At 47.2% G+C, this 18,584-nt stretch overlaps 1 protein-coding gene across 5 annotated transcripts in view; it reads right to left on the bottom strand.

Annotated features, from left to right (window-relative positions):
* Nucleotides 1-4,372: 4,372 nt before the first annotated feature.
* SLC24A1 (solute carrier family 24 member 1) overlaps nt 4,373-18,584 on the bottom strand; it is a 28,321-nt gene continuing 14,109 nt past the window's right edge. The window contains exons 2-9 of one of the 5 annotated variants that reach the window (XM_059418527.1): nt 18,515-18,572; nt 17,099-17,209; nt 13,276-13,362; nt 12,092-12,180; nt 7,679-8,290; nt 6,852-6,941; nt 5,830-5,996; nt 4,373-4,719 (exon numbers count right to left, since the gene is read on the bottom strand). In XM_059418527.1, the coding sequence (XP_059274510.1) occupies nt 4,470-4,719; nt 5,830-5,996; nt 6,852-6,941; nt 7,679-8,290; nt 12,092-12,180; nt 13,276-13,362; nt 17,099-17,209; nt 18,515-18,572 (1,464 nt within the window). In that variant the 3' untranslated portion in view covers nt 4,373-4,469. Of the gene's footprint in view, nt 4,720-5,825; nt 5,997-6,851; nt 6,942-7,678; nt 8,291-12,091; nt 12,181-13,275; nt 13,363-17,098; nt 17,220-18,514; nt 18,573-18,584 lie in introns of those variants that run through there. The other 4 variants (XM_059418529.1, XM_059418528.1, XM_059418530.1 and 1 more) reach the window with 4 other exon arrangements.

Here is an 18,584-nt window from a genome sequence, read left to right as displayed (position 1 = left end):
TTAAAATCTAGATCATCCTTTAAGATAACTCTATATAAACTTTTCTTCCATTTTGTCTCTGTTGAGGATACATTTTGAAGAATCATGGCCAATCCTGTTGGAGAGAAATACATTTTTGCTACATTCTCTGTCTCTTGTTTTCTTACTCTTAGTTTTGTTTATATGTTTAATAGTGGAAAATAAACCATGCTGTGTCCTGGTATAACTTGCTTACTACTTCCTCCCATGGTGTTTTGAATGTCATACATTTGTATTTTGTATCTAATTTTGATATTCAACTTTTTCTTCCTACTGCCAGGTAAGGAATTATACAGCCTGCTCATACTCTGATTTTTGTCTTTTTTTCCCCTGATTTCTCTTTTGGACAATGGTGGGAAGGGAGGGAATGCTTTAAAACTCTAACACTACCAGCTTATTTGATTCTAAGTTTTTCTAATATGCTTTTACATTTTTGTATATAGAGAAATGGCCCCAGAAAATGTTGGTTCAGCATTTTATGTGATACATACTTATTGTACTTTATGCTGGTAACTACTCTAATACTTCAGTGCAACTAGCAAGTGTTGACCTGTACAGAGAAGGCTGTGATGTTTTATTTCTAAATACATTGTAAGTACACAGTTAGAAGAGACCTGTGTGTATGGTAATGTCAGATGGCCCAGTTATTTTTATTTCTCCCACTAGAACTTGAAAGCTGCTGTTAGACACTTTATTCCAGACCAGCAAAGGAAAGGGCAGGCTGCTTCTTTCAGAGAGCCCTGGGCCCCCTCTTCTGCTAGGGTTAGCCTGCTCTGCCCTTCCTGTTTGGATATCAGACTAAGTTTTCTTTCAGAATTGCGTTCGTTGACAGCAGCACACCAGTCAGTTTACTTTCATATTCTCAGACTTATTCTTCTCATCCCTTTATACTGGCCTCTTCCTCTGGCCTCAAAGCAAGTACATTTGCTGGCTGAATTATTTTTGTTTACAAAAATTAGCTGTTCACAAATTAATATAGGAATTTGTCTCTTACACAAAAAGTCTGTGCTTGTGCTTATCCTCCAAGATGCCAGGCTCTACTGATGAAGTCTTGGCGGCCTCTCCCTGGTTGCTGTCATTTGCGTGGCTCCCTCCCTTTGTCTGTATAGATTTTTTTTTTTTTCAAACATTGTGCTGTGATGAAACCACTGGAGCAACTGCCAGGCTTTTCTATAAATGAAATTCTTCAGGTTTTGCCTGCTCGTCACAGTAAGGGGCCTGAAGACCCAAAGCATGCCTTTGGCTATGAAGGCAGCCTGAGACCAGGGTGTGCCACTGGGCTCTCTCTAGTGACCCCCACTCCCTGCACTGGCAGAGACAGCTCTGATCACAACCTCTCTTTGTATCTTCTGTGGTGACCAGTCCCCAAACGCATTGCAAGTGACACCTGGGGTGGGGAGGGGCCTCCCACAAAAAAGGAATCAGACCCCAAGGGTATTCGTTGGCAAGGAAGGCCAGCCAGTTCTTCAGATGTACCTACTGGGCTGTGCTGTAAATACTAAATTCCGGTTCCCACCCTCTTTGGTACTCAATCTTTAAAGAAGTGATAATTAAAATATAAACAGTGGCATAAAAGGCCAAGCCTGTAAATTTGGTGGGGTTTTTTTGATTTTTATTGTTTTTTTTGTTTTTTTTTTTTTTTTTTTTGTCAGAGAGAGAGAGAGCGTGAACACAGGCAGACAGAATGGCAGGCAGAAGCAGAGGGAGAAGCAGACTCCCTGCCGAGCAAGGAGCCGGATGTGGGACTTGATCCCAGGACGCTGGGATCATGACCTGAGCCGAAGGCAGCTGCTTAACCAACTGAGCCACCCAGGCATCCCAAGCCTGTAAATTTGATAAAAGCATTTTTAGATTGATTGATGGAAGAACCATTTTACTATGTAAACATTTAAAGAGAATACCATTCTTCAAAAATATGAATGGTATTTTTTTTTCTTTCAATACTATATAGAACTTTAACCCATTAAGTCAGGGAGAGGCTCACATTTTTAGAAATCGGGCCCAAATCTATCACCAGGGTCACCAAGGAAATGTAGCCTCCAGAGGGATGAAACCATCATCTGGGTAGCCACTGTCCTCCAACTGAGAAGCTCCAGTGGGACAGTTCATGCATCCTAAGGCTGAATGAGTAACCTGGGATTTGTCCCCGTGACTAGATAGGTCACTTTGCCTATCACATGAGAGGACCATCTCACCATTATCTTGACACTTTAAGATGATCCTTCACGCTAAACAGTATAATTTTAATAAATTATAGATTTATAAACATATAACAAAAAATTTCATTTCCAAGCAGAACAAATTGATCTTTTAAAAATTGTATAAGTTTTCCATCTCCCTGAAGTCTCCTTCCTCCCTCCCTCCCAGTGACTTCTTATACATCCATCAACACCCAGCTTTCATTTCACTTGACCCTTTCTGTCACAGTGTGATGTGATCAGACCTTCCTCTCCAAGCAAAGGGAAATACCAGACATCCAGCAAACTGATCATGAATGGGATGTTAGATCATTAGAGTTGACTTTAATCATGAAATGTCTATTCAGCACTTTCTCATAACAAAATGTTTCACTGTCCAGTACTCCTCATCCATTCTGGGGAAAATATTGGAACCCAGGCTCTCGGGTGATGTCCCTGAGTTGGCTGGATTTGGCTGCAGATGTGCACAGTTTGGCATTGGAATCACCCTTCTGACTCGTTCTGTACTCCTGTTCTTGGGCCATGCCATATGGAGAGCAGGCAATGCAACAGCACCAATGAGGATAACTAAGAATATGGAATGACTATGTTTCCATCGTTATCTTCTCAAGCATTCCAACCAAGTGACCCAAAGATACAGATTAACTCATCCATGTTTGCAGAATAAAATACCATTAGGACTCGCAATTTATTGAAATTTAATAAAAGTCATTTCCAAAGAATGTGAATCCTGGGGCAGGGAGGCAATTAATTAATTAATCAGCCCATCCTAAGAGATGAATTATGGACTGAAGTATTTTGAACACCAAAAGGTTTGATTTTTTTTTTTTTTACATCACATCTGTCCTGCTATCTTCTAATCTTCAATGAAGCCTCTCATGTTCATAATTAAAGCTGTATTTACCATCATAATCTATAGTCACCTGAGCTCCTTCTGCTCTGAAACTAGGGACACAGAACTGTTTCATTTCTAATGTGTCCCTTAAATCAATGCTAGTAAAAGCAGCAAGCGGTGGTTTTTAATATGCAAGCACTTCAAATTCCACATGCAATGTTTAAATAGTGACACAATTTGTACAAACACAAAAGTCCTTTAACTAGTGGAAGCAGTAATACTCTCTATCTCACCATGTTGTCATCATGTTAAACATTTTTGGCATTTCTCCTTTATAACTGCCTGGAGATCCACTTATAAGCCACGCAGGAAATCAATCGTCTTGCTTTATAATCCTATCTAGGGTGACACAAAAATAGCATTACCCCACAGGATCTCTTACTTTATAAATCAGACTTGGCTCTACTGATTTTGGGATCTCTTTAAAATTACTCCTTTTCTTACTCACTAGTAGCTGCTGTCACTGTTAGGCAAGAATATGCTGGAGGAGCAAAGCCAGGACTGCTTTTGTATGACTGTCTAATCCCTCAAGGTGACCACTTGGCGGAGACAATACTAACTTGGATTTTCTAGTAAGTACATATGTTTAAATAGCCCTTAGAGTAGTTTTCCTTCCCTAACACTCCCACTTCCGATTCAAGGGTGATGAATAAATTTTAATTTCTTGGGCTACTTACTTTAATTTCAGTTTTGAGAAATGCAGCTGTAAGAGCTAAGGTAGTCCTTTTAAGCTATAAAATACTGGTATACATTTTACTGGACTATGATGTATAATGTAATTGATTCCTATTATACATTTTTTCTATAGTCTTAGTTCCTTAAACCCACCAATAATTAGACCTGTAATATTTACAAATCTGATTTAAAAAACAAGCCACATTTTAAACAGAAAAAGAGAGGACAGCAAATTGCAGCATGTGCTTGGGCCAGAGGCCCGGGGATGCAGTGTAGACCACATCTGCATCTTCGGATCAACAGCCCTTCAGGAATGATCAGGGACTGTGGGCATGGGGGCTTGCCTTACTGCTACTGTGCCTGTCCCAGCCCTCACCCCCAAGTTATCTCTCATTCAGAAAACCCTCTGGCTCCAGAGGTCCTTCTACGGGCCTCCACATGATAGCTGCCAACAGCAGTCAGGGGCAGGAGCTCCATCCCTCTAGAGGGGAGATTGTTAATCCACAATGAGCTGCAGGTGCTTCCAAGGATAATGTTCAGATGACATTCCCATCAGAGGCTCTTGGCCACTCCGGTCACTCTCCTGGACCATGTTCATTCTTTCATTAATGTGACAAGAAGTACAGTAGCTTCTGGCATGGTTTTTCTGATCCATGTCCATTGTGAGCAACAGTGACTCTGACTCAGACAGATACGGGACAGGAAATGATTCGATCTTCTAACATCACGCTGATTATCAGGAATATAAAGTAAAGGAGGAACATCGTGAAGCCCAGGATCTTGTTCATTCTCCATTTGCATGAGGCAATTGAAGAGATCACAAACAAGAGCATGAGGAAAAGCAAAACAATTGCACAAAACAAGCCATTGCTGCTGACTGGAACAGGCTGTAATCCATTGATGAGAGAGAAGAGCAACCAAGGGGCAGGCAGACTGCAAGATTGAAGAGAAAAAAGTGAATATTCTTAATTTATAATAATCCTACATATAATAACCCCACATATGTAAATACTTTTATAATTTATAGTGTTTTATAATTCATATAAATATATATAATTCATAACATTTACATTTTATAATGTATTTTATAATAAAACAATTTACAAATTTATATAATTTATATACTTATAAAACTCTTATAATTTATAATTTAAAAGCACTTATTTTTACACAAACACATACACACAAAGCCTATGAAATAGAACAGAAAAGATTAGCCCCATTTCACAGATGAGGAAACTTAAGTTCAGGGAAATTGAAATTACATGCCCAAGGACTCACAGCTAGTAACTAGAAGACCCTAGATTAAAACTGAAATTTTCTGGGTCCAAGTGGGTTTTTTTCTCCATAATTCATGACGTGCGTATGAGAAACCCAGATGGGTTGATGTTTGACTCTTTAATCTCACAATTTTTATAAGCACTATCTCAGGCTAACATGTTTTTAAATTCTTCAGTGATCAGGGCTCTCCTGTGCCCCACCCCTCCATACACACACATACACAAATTCATATTAAGGAAACAAAAGTCCCTTCCCAAAACTGGGTTATGCCTACGAAAATGAAAATAGCCCAGAGGTTCTATTCTGACAAGTTGGGAGGAGGGGAAGGAGAGTGGGTACAGGAGGGTGCTGCATTTGCTTGTTTAGACAAAATGCTTTTAGAGCCTCTGAGCTGGCAGGACCCCAAATGCCAAGGAGCAGAAATATCAGGAGGTGAAACTGAGTCACTGCTCCATCCAACCCCACTTCGATGGAGGTCAGTGAGCAGAGCATTTGACTGTATTTGGTAATGATTTGATGGACTTTGTTTTTCAACTCATCTATAAATTCTGCTTGGTTACATTTCAGGCAGCATTTTTGTCCTATTATCCCATCTGGCCGTGATGAATGAGGGGAGGACACTTAGCTGCCTTGTAGACACTAATAATATAAATGCCCTATTATTCCACGTGTAAATAATGAAGCAGAAAACCAGCGAACAGAGCCGACACAGTGTTTCCCAGTCATACTTGATAAGCCTTCGAAAGCAACTTTGCCACTCACCCCACGGTGATATCAAATATGTTACTGCCCACAGAGCTTGACACGGCCATGTCTCCCAGGCCTTTCCGAGCGACAATCACACTGGTGATGAGATCAGGAATGGAAGTGCCTGCTGCTAGGATCGTCAAACCCATTATCTCTTCAGAAATCCCTACTGTTTCACCAACCTGGTAAAAAGTTACAGTGATAAGAAAGCACAGCAACAGCAAGGGGAAAACCTGAGGCTCTTCAAAGCACCAACCACATGCTATTTCGTGCAAGCCCAACGCCTTTCCACAGAGCCCAGCACTCTCCTTTAGCCTGGGAGAGATGGGCCACACAGAGAAAGAGCAGGGCCCCTGCTCAAGGCTTCAGGGAATGACGCAGCTCTTATCTAAATTGGACTACAAGTCTATCTTTAATACCACCTCTCACTGTCATTTCAGCTCCAACACCTCCAGCTTCCCAAAAGAACTGCCCCTCCAAAGACTTGTTCATTTCATGTTTCCATTTCCAGAACAACCATGGACACCTGCTGTGGGCCAGGAACTAAGTTAGAGGCCAGAGATAAAAGTATGAGCATCACAACACTGACCCTACTCCCAGCCTAGTGAAAGAGAAAAACTTATAACCAGCGATCCCAGGTAGAAGAGAAAAGCCACAGGCACTCGGAGGAAGACTGACAAAATGCCCAGCAGAAGGCAAAACTGAGCTTGCTCTCACAAGTGTGCACAGCATCACCAAGTGGAGGGGAGCAGGGCATGCGTGACAGAGAAAGCCTGGAAGAAGGCTAATAAGCAATGGTTAGCTGGATCAGCCCTTGAATGGCCTTCTATGTCAGGCTGCAGCGTGACTGTAAGACAAGACCCACACTTGAATATACTACACTCACCAGAATAAAGAGTCAACTTTTGAGCCTTTACAAACAATGTAGGACCTACAAATTCACTTGAGCCTCACCATTGCCTGGGTACTGGACCTTCACCCTGAAGGGGAGAAAAAGTGCCCTTGGGCCCTGATGATGCAGGATTTAGTTCACTCACCTGGTGAGCCCACCATACCATGAGGTATGAGAACATGGCAATCCACACGACAGATCCCAGGAAGGTAAGAACAAAAAACTTCTTAGACTCCTATTAGCAAAAAGGAAGAGAAATAAGTCACAGAGGCTAAAGGTCTTTGACCCCTCCGAGGGAGCCCCAGAATCAGTGACAGGATCTGCTGGGGGAGTGGTGGAGAGGATCTGGAGATGGTCAGCTGAGATCTGGGTCTCCAGTGAGGACCCTGAGATGTCTGGGGAAGGAAGGAGATGGCGGCCCACTGGGCGTCCGGCCAGCAGGGCATTCAGCAGTCACCAAACTGTGAAGGGAACTATTTGCTTGCCCTAGAACCAGACTGGTCTAGGCGTGCCGTGTGGTATCTACAACCTCCTGCTGCTCTCCTCACCTTCTGACCCCGAGGTAGAGTATGGACAGCCTTTGGGTAGGGCCTGTTAGTCAAGAGCTTTCCCTATAGATGAGAATTCTGGGTAGAAATAATACTTTCCCCCTAAGTTTTCAGAATATCCCTGGGACATATTGGTTGGGGGAAGAGGGAACTTGGCATTATTCCCATATTAAAGTCAAGAAACTGGTAATAGGAATTGTACTAGTTCACACACTTATAGGGATGGAAACAAGCCCATTTGAGGGCCTCCCAAGCCTACCGGTATGTCCCCCTAGGCATGGGGTCCCTTCTGGAGCTGCAAGGTGCATCCCAGATACTTTCTGTGGTTGAGCCCTGCCAAGCCAGTTTGCCCCATCTTCTCACCTCTTGCATGAGAGGCCTAAAGACTCCACAGACTCCCTGGGATACAGCAGGGAGAACTCACCAGCCTCCGGACGTCGGGCACTGTCAGCCACAGTGGGAACACAATGGGCAGAAGGAACAGGTAAATGGCCTGCTTCTTCCTCGTCTCGGGCCACTCCAGGGACAAAGGCTCCTCATTTGCCTCCTCGTCTTCCTCCTCTTCCTCCTCCTCCTCCTCCTCTTCCTCCTCCTCCTCCTCCTCATCTTCCTCTTCCTCCTCTTCCTCCTCTTCTTCCTCCTTTTCATCTTCACTTCCATGTCCTTCTCCTCCCCCTTCAGCATCTCTATCTTTCTCATCACTTTTGGCTTCACTTTTACGTTCAGCATTGAGTTCCTGCTCCTCATTTTCACCCTCATCAGCTTTCATTTCACCATCTTCTGCCTGGAGTTCACCTCCACCGTCATCAACTGCTTCTCCTTCTGCCTGGAGTTCACCTCCAGGATCACATTCATTAGCACATTTTCCTTCTTCGATTTCACCTTCATGTTCACTTTCTCCTTCTGCTTCAATTTCACCTTCACCTTCCAGTTGAGTTTCACCTCCGCCTTGTTGTCCATTTTCACCTCTACCAGGAGCTTCAGCGTCTTCACCTGTCACTTCACCTGTGCTCTCAGCCTCAGCCACCTCTCCTTCCTGCAAGCCAAAGTCAACAGATTAGTGTGGAAATAACTGCTCTGCTTGTTTTCCTTCCCAGTGTTTCCCCATTTTTGTTATTGTTGTTCTCAGAATGGATCTACAAACTTGAGTATGAGGAGAAAACTAATGCAGTCATTCAGCAAAATTCTCTTCCCAGCATTCCCACCCAGTGGTTGTCCTGTCTATACTCGATCATTTTCAGGGATGGAAAACTCACCACCTCAGGTGGCTTCTGCCTCTTGACAACTCTGATTAAAGTTCTTATTTATGATAAGGTTCTACACTCTGTGTATAGGTTGACTCTTTGAAGCTACACAGAACAAAGCTAATCACCCTTCCACAAGACAGCTTTTTATCCTGAGTTAGAGATTCTCAGGTTCTTCCATCTTTCTATGCTATTTCCCAGAGCCTCCTGCCCATGTTAGTGAACTCGCTCTAGTTAAGTTTATACCCCGGGAGGAAGCTTCGAAAACTGAACACAGAACACCACAGAGTGGAATAGGACTATCACCTCCTTTTCTTAGAAATGTGCTTCCATTAATGTTGTCTAATATAGCTTATCTTTTGGTGGTTACATGGCTGAGTCTACTAAAACTCCTAAATTGTCATATATCTTGTATGTATGAAATGATGATAATAATACCTACTTACTGGGGGGTTTTTATGTGCCAGGCACTATGCTAAGTGGCTTAGATAATAATAGCACTTAGTGTGCTTCATGAGTCAATTAGTTTATAGTACAGACAGAATTAAATCCATCTAACAGATGGAGAAACCAGGGTATAGAGTAGTTAAATAATATACCCATGGTTTACATAGTAAGTGATAAAGTTGGGCTTTGTAATATGGACAGTCCAACTCTCGGCCTCTTAACCACAAAGCTGTCCTGCTTTGCAGTTGCCAAGGCTGAAAGAGATCTTTCAAAGCTGAGTAGCTTGGGGAGCTTAGTAGAAACACAGATTTGCAAAATAAGTGAATAAAATCAAAGAAATACAGATGTCCTGGCCCCATGTGGACCAACTGAATTAGAATCTCTGCGATGAGAAGCCAGGAATCTATTCTAACGTGCTCACAAGTGCTCCTAATACATCCGCTTGCAGACCAGTGTTTGGCCACAAGGGACTGACTCCATATGTAATCCAAAAGCCACTAATTCTGAGTGTCCACAGATTAGACACCCAACTGCCCTATAACAGCATGCCTGGCCAGTCCCTCGAGCAAATGACCTGAACTGTGTGCCCACAGGAGTATGTCATCTATAAAAATTTCATGACACAGCCAGCCTCCAAGGGATGCTCAGTGAGTCTCAATTCTGCTGCATATTCAAATCACAGGGAGGCCTTAAAAACTTTCATGCCCAAGGACCTACCCCAGATACTCTAACTTAATTGCGCATTTTTTAAAGTTCCTCAAATTATTCTAATACGAAACCCGAGTTGTAAACCTCTGATGTAATGGTCAAATATTAATATTCATGGGACCTGGGCTGTGAATTGGAAATGAACAATGAGAAGATTTTAGTCTGGAATAAGTCCTGCCCTCCCTCCCGCACCTCTACCAGGAGAGAAGGTTTCCTGGAGGAGATGACAAGTCATTTAAATCCATAGGTATCGGAGTATCTGCCCAGCCTGCACCCTTTTCTCTGAGAACTATCACGCCTCACACCCTCTGAGCCAATGGCTCTTTTTTTTTTTTTTCTGTGTTGGAGTCAAAACACCCCACCACTCCCTGCCACAGTTGATTGGACACAGACTGGATCCCTGACCTGGGACCTGGTTTGAAGAATCCAGTATCTTCTGATACTGGAAGCCAGTCATTGGTTTATCCCCCTGTGGACTAGAGGCCCCACGTGGGGGATTAGGGCTCTGTGTGCCCATAAGAAAGCAAATGAAGCCGGGCTGCCAGGCGAAGCTGAGTGATAAAGCCTGCACACAGAGAAGGGGACCTGAAGGAGAGCAAGACAGAGAGCAAGAAGCCACTAGGGTCACAGATCTCCACTCAGGACTTGGTACAGTTCTTTGTGAGACTGATCTTTCCCTGGGATTCCAAGAGACACCTCTGTAGCTTCTTAATTCCTTTTTTTTTTAATATAATTTTTTAAATTTTTAAATTAACATATAATGTATTATAAGCCCCAGGGGTACAGGTCTGTTAATCGCCAGGTTTACACACTTCACAGCCCTCCCCATAACACATACCTTCCCCAATGTCCATAACCCAACCACCCTCTCCCTACCCCCCTCCCCCCAGCAAGCCTCAGTTTGTTTTGTGAGATTAGGAGTCTCTTATTGTCTGTCTCCCTCCCGATCCCATCTTGTTTCATTTATTCTTTTCCTACCCCCCAAACTCCCTGCCCTGCCTCTCAAATTCCTCATATCAGGGAGATCATATGATAATTATCTTTCTCTGATTGACTTACTTCATTCAGCATAATACCCTCTAGTTCCATCCATGTCGTCACAAATGGCAAGATTTCATTTCTTTTGATGGCTGCATAGTATTCCATTGTGTATATACACCAAATCTTTATCCATTCATCTGTTGATGGACATCTAGGTTCTTTCCATAGTTTGGCTGTGGTGGACATTGCTGCTCTAAACATTTGGGTGCACGTGCCCCTTCGGATCACTACGTTTGTATCTTTAGGGTAAATACCCAGTAGTGCAATTGCTGGGTCATAGGGTAGCTCTATTTTCAACTTTTTGAGGAACCTCCATGCTGTTTTCCAGAGTGGTTGCACCAGCTTGCATTCCCACCAACAGTGTAGGAGGGTTCCCCTTTCTCCACATCCTCACCAGCATCTGGCATTTCCTGACTTGTTAATTTTCTTAATCCCTTTCACTTGAGCTGGCCATAATGGGTCTACTCAGGACACTCATGATGCCATCAAGATGTCTTAGACACTGAATGCAAAACTGCTGGCTTAAGGATGATACAATTGACTGTTTCTGGGTGTTAAACAGAAAAAAAAAAAAAAAAAAACAGGGATGGAACTTGTCAACTAAATGCTTATTTACTGTCATTACTCAACCCTAACTGAGCATAGCTGTGCCTACCAGGCGTTGCCTCTCTGTGGGAGAGACAGACAGCTCAGATTGTGCATCCTGCCCTCAGGAAACTCACCACCTAGCAGAATAACTAAGACTCCTAAACCGAGTATGGGGAAGGCTGTGCTAGGAGCACTGAGACAGGGACCAAGTACAATAGGCGTTCATTCATCTGGCGGGGGGTGGAGGGGGTCAGGGAAGCTTGATGGCCATGGAGGCATATACAGTGGCCTGGAGAGGTGGATGAGAGAGAGAGGAAGGTGGAGGGGAAAAGGTATCCTGAGGGGGAGGAAACCAAGGCCCGCAGGTAGAAAAAGCATGGAGATAAGGAATCCAGTTGGCTGGAGCCTGGCAGAAGAAGAGGCTTTGTGGCCATAAAGACAGCGGCGGCAAGACTCTCGAAGCCCTGTGGATAAACCTCAGGGGGTTCCAAAGGCATCCAGCAACCCTCCCCGCCACATGTCTTACTGCCCCCTAGTTTCTGACAGACACCCTGAGAGTCACCCTTATGTTCCTATGGCATGTGACAGTTGGCAACACATTCTCATATATGGCATCTCACTCATACTGAGGTGTTAATGTGAAGTAACTGACCCCATGAGGTACGTGATATTCACAGAAACAGCAGGCTTACCTCAGAGGAATGAACCTCCAATAGAATTTCAGACCTGCAGGAAGGAAGGATTTGGGGCCGGCAAGTCCTTCCTTGGTCCTCTTAAACTCCACCACCAAGGAAGAGGCTGGTGCCTACCTGACCACCGGGATCCTCCTCCTGATCTCCCTTGACTTCTGGAGCAGGGGCTGTGACCATGGCCCCAGGAAGCTGGGCTGGCTCCTCCTCTTTAAAAGATAAACACGGAATAGGTCAGAAACGTCGGCCAGGTTCCAAGGGCGGCTGTCAGAAGCTAGTATAAGGGGCTCTGGGCTACTGGACTTGTCTACCTCGGCATTTCAGGAAGTCTGGGGAATTTCTTGTCGATAGGAAAAGCAACATGATGTGACATGAACTGTTACTGCCCCATCCACAGGGATAGCTGCGGATAAGAGGACAGCTGGGAGTGGCCATCCTTGCTCCCCCTGTATTCACAAGCATCTAATCCTGACCAGTGTGGCCAAAGATCCTAGGAACAGCTTGGGCAACAGAGAGAGACAGCAAAGTGCCAGCCCTCAGGGTCTAACCTTTCCTCTTACCCCCTACATGGAAAGGGTTCTGGTGACTTCAAAGACAATAGCTTGGAAGCCTTGGAATAGTATTGCCAGGAACAGAGACTCAGAAAACCTGGAGAGGCAGGTTTAGGAAGAGGCCCTCACTTCTTGGCTCTGCAGCTTTAGGTAAGTCACTCAACCTCTCAGCTGGTGTTTCCTTGTCTGTTGAATGGGGAGAATGGCTGCTGCTCTCCCTCCCTCCAAGGATTGCTGCGTGCATTAGGCAGGCCTGGTGTGCGGTGCAGCACCCACAGGCCAAGAGCTCTCGTACTCTCTCTACCCCCGCTGCCACAGGGATGCTGCTCTTCTGTATTATCAGACCCGTGGTGTCCTTCCCTCCTGGGGTTGCTGATCTTGGACCAATCCCTAATAGCACTGTCCTTGTGTAGAAGTGACAGGAAGAAGAAATGGAGCCCAATAGAGTCTCCTCTGGGACAACATTTAGTGAAAAAGAATCACACACACACACACACACACACACACACACACACACACGCAGCCTGGCCTGGCCCATCAGAGGAGAGTTTGCACAGAGCTGTCCAGGGCCTCCCTCAGGATAGCAATCCTTGCAGAAAGGGAAGACCCCGGGAAGAGGAGGCTGACATGCAGCAACCAGATCATCGCTCCAACTGACTGGCTCCCAGAGGCCAAGAGGCATGTCTCAGCCCTGGGCCACCGGGAGGGAGGAAGGTGGCAGGAGGAAACCTAGTGGTCTGGCCGTCCTCTCACCTTCTGGTTTGTTCTCTGCTTTAGCATGAGGCTTGGCTTTGGCCTGCTTACTCAAGCTCTCCTCCTCCTTGTCCTTGGAGTGGCGGGCTGCAAATGAGAAAGGGAACACATCTTATCTGGGACCCTTCAGCTAGGCTGATGAGTGGAGCGGCCAATGCTGCTGAAGCGGATGGGAAGAGGCTGGCCTGGGAGTTGGGGTCTGGATGCTGGTCTTACTAGGCTCATCATGCCACCCAATTCCCAGACTTTCACCCTAAATCCCCTGCATCATTACTAACTGGCTGTGACCTTAGGCAAGTCACTTCTCTCTAACCCTATCTCTTTTCTGGTAAAATGACATGGTTGGACTCCGAGGCAACAAACAGGATTTATTTCCGTTGTGAGTTCAAGTGCTGGCTGTTAGAGCGCGAGACTAAGGAGGACTCTGATCCAGGGTGGGGAGGAGGTGACCGTGACTCATCAGTGATGTGTGCAATGAGTAGACCAAAAATGGCAGAGAGATATTTTTGCCATCCTTGAACAAGATTATCTCTTTGGTCCTTAGCAGCTCACTTTCCACGAATCTACCAGAAGCTCTACTATATTGGTCACTACTGGTAACCGTGTTCATGAGACTTCCTTTTCTGGTCAGAAAAGCTGGTCAGAAAAGCTGACCATTTCCGGTCAGCTGACCACCAAGCTCCCTGCCATGTGCTTTCTAACCCCAGGTACCTGGAGCCCAGGGAGGGCCTCCTTCCACATCCCTGTGTACACACTTGGCCAGCAGCCCACAGAGCACTCCATGCACAATAGTGCTGCTCTGACATCGAAGAAAAATGAGGAGGGCAACCTCCTTCAATGTGACGGTGTCGTGGGCAACATGCAAAGCACTTTACCCGTGTGGTTCAAGGTGGGAGACACGGAGACTGAGGCGCAGGGGCTCACAAGGTCCTCCTCACGGCTGTGTGGCCCGGGAGGGTGAGCTCAATGGCACATGTGATCAGGCAGCGAGGTGCCGTGGAGTCTGTTCTGGAGTCCAGGCTGGCTTCCCCTGCAAGTGCTGGGCCACCTCAGGAAGCTTGCACACCCTTGCCAAGGCTCAGTGTCCCCCTCTAAGAAGTCAACATCATGAGACACACAGCTCTGATGGGAGGGTCCATGAGACAAAATAAATAAAAATATTATTAACTGGTATGATTAAATTTTGCTGTGTTAGCTGGAGTTCTGGAGCCACAGAGCCTGGGTTTGTATCCTAGTGAGGCCACTTGCCAGTCGAGGGCCTAGTCAACTGATTCCTTACCCTCTCAGTACCTCAGACTCTTCCTCTGTAAACTCTCACAGGGTTGTTAAAGGAATACATAAACTGATCCATGAATGTGCTTAAAACAGGACCTGGCATCCAGAAAGCCCCGTATAAGCATGAGCTACAACAAGGACGAAGTGAGTAGTTGAGAGCATCATCCTTCCCAGGAAGCAGCTCTGCAGGGGCCCAGACTCCAGAGGGTTTGAGTTAGAAGGGACCCTGGAGATCCTCTGGTTCATGACACAGACAGATGGAGGAGGTGCAGTGCAGAAAGCTGCCGGGACCAAACGCTGCCTGCGTCCAGGATGGGCAAGAAAAATAAACAGGTCTGGAATTTCCTCCTTTCCGCCTGTCTCCTACATGCTCTGAGTTGGTTCATCTGTAGCTATGTCTGGCAAGAGGCTCCATCCTGCGGGGCCACCCCTCGGGCACACGAGGCCCTTCCAAGAGTCCTGGTGGGCGGGCCCTGCAGCTCCGCGCCAGAGCCGAGATGTCAGGAAGCCGGCATACTACAGCCTCCCTCATCCACACAGCTTCGGCGCCCCCATGGCACAGATGGAGCACTGCCGTCTTCTGCCGAGCAGCACAGAGTTGCTGTTATCCCAGGAGAGCTCCTTTGGGTTGCAGTGCTGGCACTGAGAACATCTGCTGACTATGGGCTAGAGGGGCTGGCAAGGAAAATCAAGTCCTCGTGTTTCCTTCTGAACTCTCCTCGAATACCCTAACCTCTCATCTCCCACGGCCCTGAGGAAGGCAGGTCAGCTGCAGGGCCTCTTTCTGGTCCCCTCTCCCTCTCTCTCTCTCATGCACACACACACCCATCTAAGTGAAATCACCATAAAAGGCATGGGATCCCAGAGAATAGAAGCCCTTTCCCACGGTAGGGGAGAGCTCAGACCACACATCAGCTCTGTGGAAAGAGCTGGAACACCTGGAAAGGGTGGAAACATCTGGACAGCCATTTGGAACCAGCAGATGGAAACACAAACATGTATCTGGAAAGTCTTGGGAACAAAGGCCTTCATCACTGCTCTGCAAGGTCCCAACACCTCCTGGAAGAGGTCTCGGGGTGTAGAATCAGAGCAGAACTTCATCCCACATTGTATCACATCCCATCACCTGCCGTGAGGCCCTTTCCAATGTACCAAGCCTGTTTGTCTTGCTGGGGCTCACTGTCCCTGGCTCGCCCAGAGCTCGTTTCCTCAAATGGCCTCTCTGCTCTCAGCGCAGCCAGATCATCTCCTACTTAGTATGAAACTCCTCTGACCTCGGCCAGGCCGGGCCATCACATAATCTTGTTAGTACAAGTAGGTCAGCTGCTGGTCATGGGAGTGGCCCAGGCAGGGGGGCCTGTGGTCCCATTCAGCAGATCTTTATCTTCAGGCTCTTGGTAGAGTCGGTGATTCCACAAGGAGTGGTCAAGCATAGCCCCGAGATAGGGTTTCCTTCAGAGCCCCAAGCCAGGTGTGCCTCCAGCACTGATCACCCACAGGCTGCTGGGTGCTGCAAACTCCACTCTCAAAGCTCCCAGGGTACTGATACTGGTGGGGGTGAGGGGAAGGCTCTCGCAATGTCTGTTGAGGCTCACCCTGAGGATTTTCAAAGGAAGGTTTGATCATCTCGTCTTTGTCTCTACTTCTCCCCGTCCAATACCCTTTTAAATACCCAACAACTCAATACTGTGTCTGCAGGAGATACTTCAGGGCGAGAACATTCTGAGCACACCGCCCCCTCACCCCCCACCCCCCCACATCCCGGCCAACATTGTCCCTGAATCAGAAATGTAAGTCAGGAGGCTTCCTGATGCTCATGAGTTGGTCTCCAGGGTCATAGTCAGCTCAGGCCTCTGGGGAAGGGGCCCAGAAGGCAGGGCTTGGTAAGATGGATGGTGAGAAGCTCAGCTACTCCCATCACTTGTCAAGTTGGACCCCAGGCCCCACTTTACTTTGAGCCCCTACCACCCCCAGAAGTGGTCCTGGCAGCTCCTATGGCATTCCTGGCTGGAGAGGGGTTAGCAGTTTTCATGGGACTCCAGAGCTCAACACGGAGCACAGGGGGGTACCACTCAGAGGTTCCAGGCTGTGGGGTCCTACAGGAGGTACTCCCAGGAGTGGCCCTGACTAGTCAGCCTGGAATAAGCTGCCTGGCTGGAGATTCTGTGGGATACTGGAGCCGACTTGTGGGTGGTAGGCCTTGTAGGGAAGTCACTGAAGGCAACCCCAACATAGACTGGAGCAGGGCACACAGCACTCTTAGCCTCACCAACTACAGAAAAACTCTTTTACAGGAAGCGACACGGAGACAGGGAAGTCGTGGGATGCGGATACCTAAGGACATTAGCTCCTGTTGAGTCCTGTGCCTTCGCTCTGCCCTGACTCCCAGACTGCTGACTTCATCCCCCATCTCTCCTCTGCTCTTGATTCCCCACTCTGCCCTCATCCTACCCACTGCCTCCTAGTTTTGCAGGTCCCTGTTCTTGTCCAGCTGCAGGAGGGAGGGAGCGGACAAGAGACCGCGCAGGTCTGGGGAGGCCTTACTTACCTTCTCCCAGAGGGTCCAGGCTGTGGAGCATGAGCTGGAAGATGGGGCTGCGGATGGTACTGTTGTGCAGAGAGGCCAAGCTCCTCTCTCGTGTCAGCACTGCTGGGAGCACTGCCGGGAGCTGAGCAGAGAAGAAGAGGGCCTCAGTGGGCCCTGCCCAAGCTAGGGAAGGAGCCACACGCAAGAGGGCCTCACTATCCCTGCCCTCCTCCCTTGGAGGGCAGAACAAAGCACAGGAGCCTTATCCCGGCCTCCCCCTCCCTTCACCTCCATCAGGAGCATTAACACTGCTTTCTTTCCCAGCCTCCCCTCACTCTTCCATGACTGGATAATTCCCCAAGGTCTCAACAGGGAGCAGACAATGTGCACGACACATAACGCATTACCTAGGGTCTGTCCTTCCCTGAAGATTCACTCTCACAGAAACACACTCACCCCCACACGCAGACCCCCTGTGCACGGGTTCACTTCACAGTCCCCAGAGCATCATCCTGCTTTATCATTGCCCCAGCCCCAGATAAGCAAGACCGTGATCGCCTTCTACAGAAAAGGAAATGGAAAGTGAACGAGGCTAGGTGGTGTATCCAAGGTCCTGTGGGGAGTAAATGAAAGACTTGATACTAGCGCTCAGGACTTTCAATTCCCAGTTCTGTTCCTTTTTTTCTACCCACAGATGCTCAGGAGACCTTCACAGGCACACACATACTCACACCTATGTGCACAGATACCCAGATGTGACACACATAGAAATATCATCTGATTTGCAAAGGAGCATCTAAGACAGACCAATGCTTGCTCAGGCCCTCGCACCCCCCACCCCCATTCCCATCTCTCCGGAGCTGAACTCCTCTGCCATCTAGTGGCTGTGGTAACACAGTACTCCACAGCAGGCCTAGGGATTTTCTTAGGTTAGGACGATTTCATTCAGGCCCCAGCCTCTCTCCTCTCCAGGAATCCCATAATTCTTTCCAAATATCCCACCACCCAAAGGCAGCTAAGATACCAGAAACCTCAGACTCCCCTGCTTCCAGTGCCCCTCCTGTGTTTCTCTTATTTCTGGAGCATTCCAAATCCACAGGTACTTTTTAGATCAATTCTAAACGTTGGGGCTTGAGTTTGTCTAGTCCACAGTCATTTTACAGATGCAAAAGCTCACACAGCAAGCCAGGGGCAGAGCAAACAGGGACATTCTGGATTTAGCTCCCTAATGAGCATCTCCTCCCAGGCCACCTTGGAGGTGACAGTCCCTCTGGCAAAGGAGCTGGCTCCTTCCCTGGCTCGCCCTGGGAGCACTCCCAGAAGCTTCCCAAGCCTGAACCCCACCTAGGACCCTCGGCATCAGGGCCACAGTGCCTAAGTTCTATGGCTGTCCTCCGAGACCCTGCGGTGTCCCCCTGGGCAGACGCCACATGGTACCCACCTTGACCCTCTTGTTTTCCTGTAGCTCATCCACCATGACTGCCCCATGACTGGGCTGCAAATGGGG

This window comes from Mustela nigripes, chromosome 13 (assembly GCF_022355385.1).
Source record: "Mustela nigripes isolate SB6536 chromosome 13, MUSNIG.SB6536, whole genome shotgun sequence".
Classification (NCBI taxonomy): domain Eukaryota; kingdom Metazoa; phylum Chordata; class Mammalia; order Carnivora; family Mustelidae; genus Mustela; species Mustela nigripes.
Note: the sequence above shows the minus strand (reverse complement) of the source record. Positions and strands in the feature narration are given on the sequence as shown.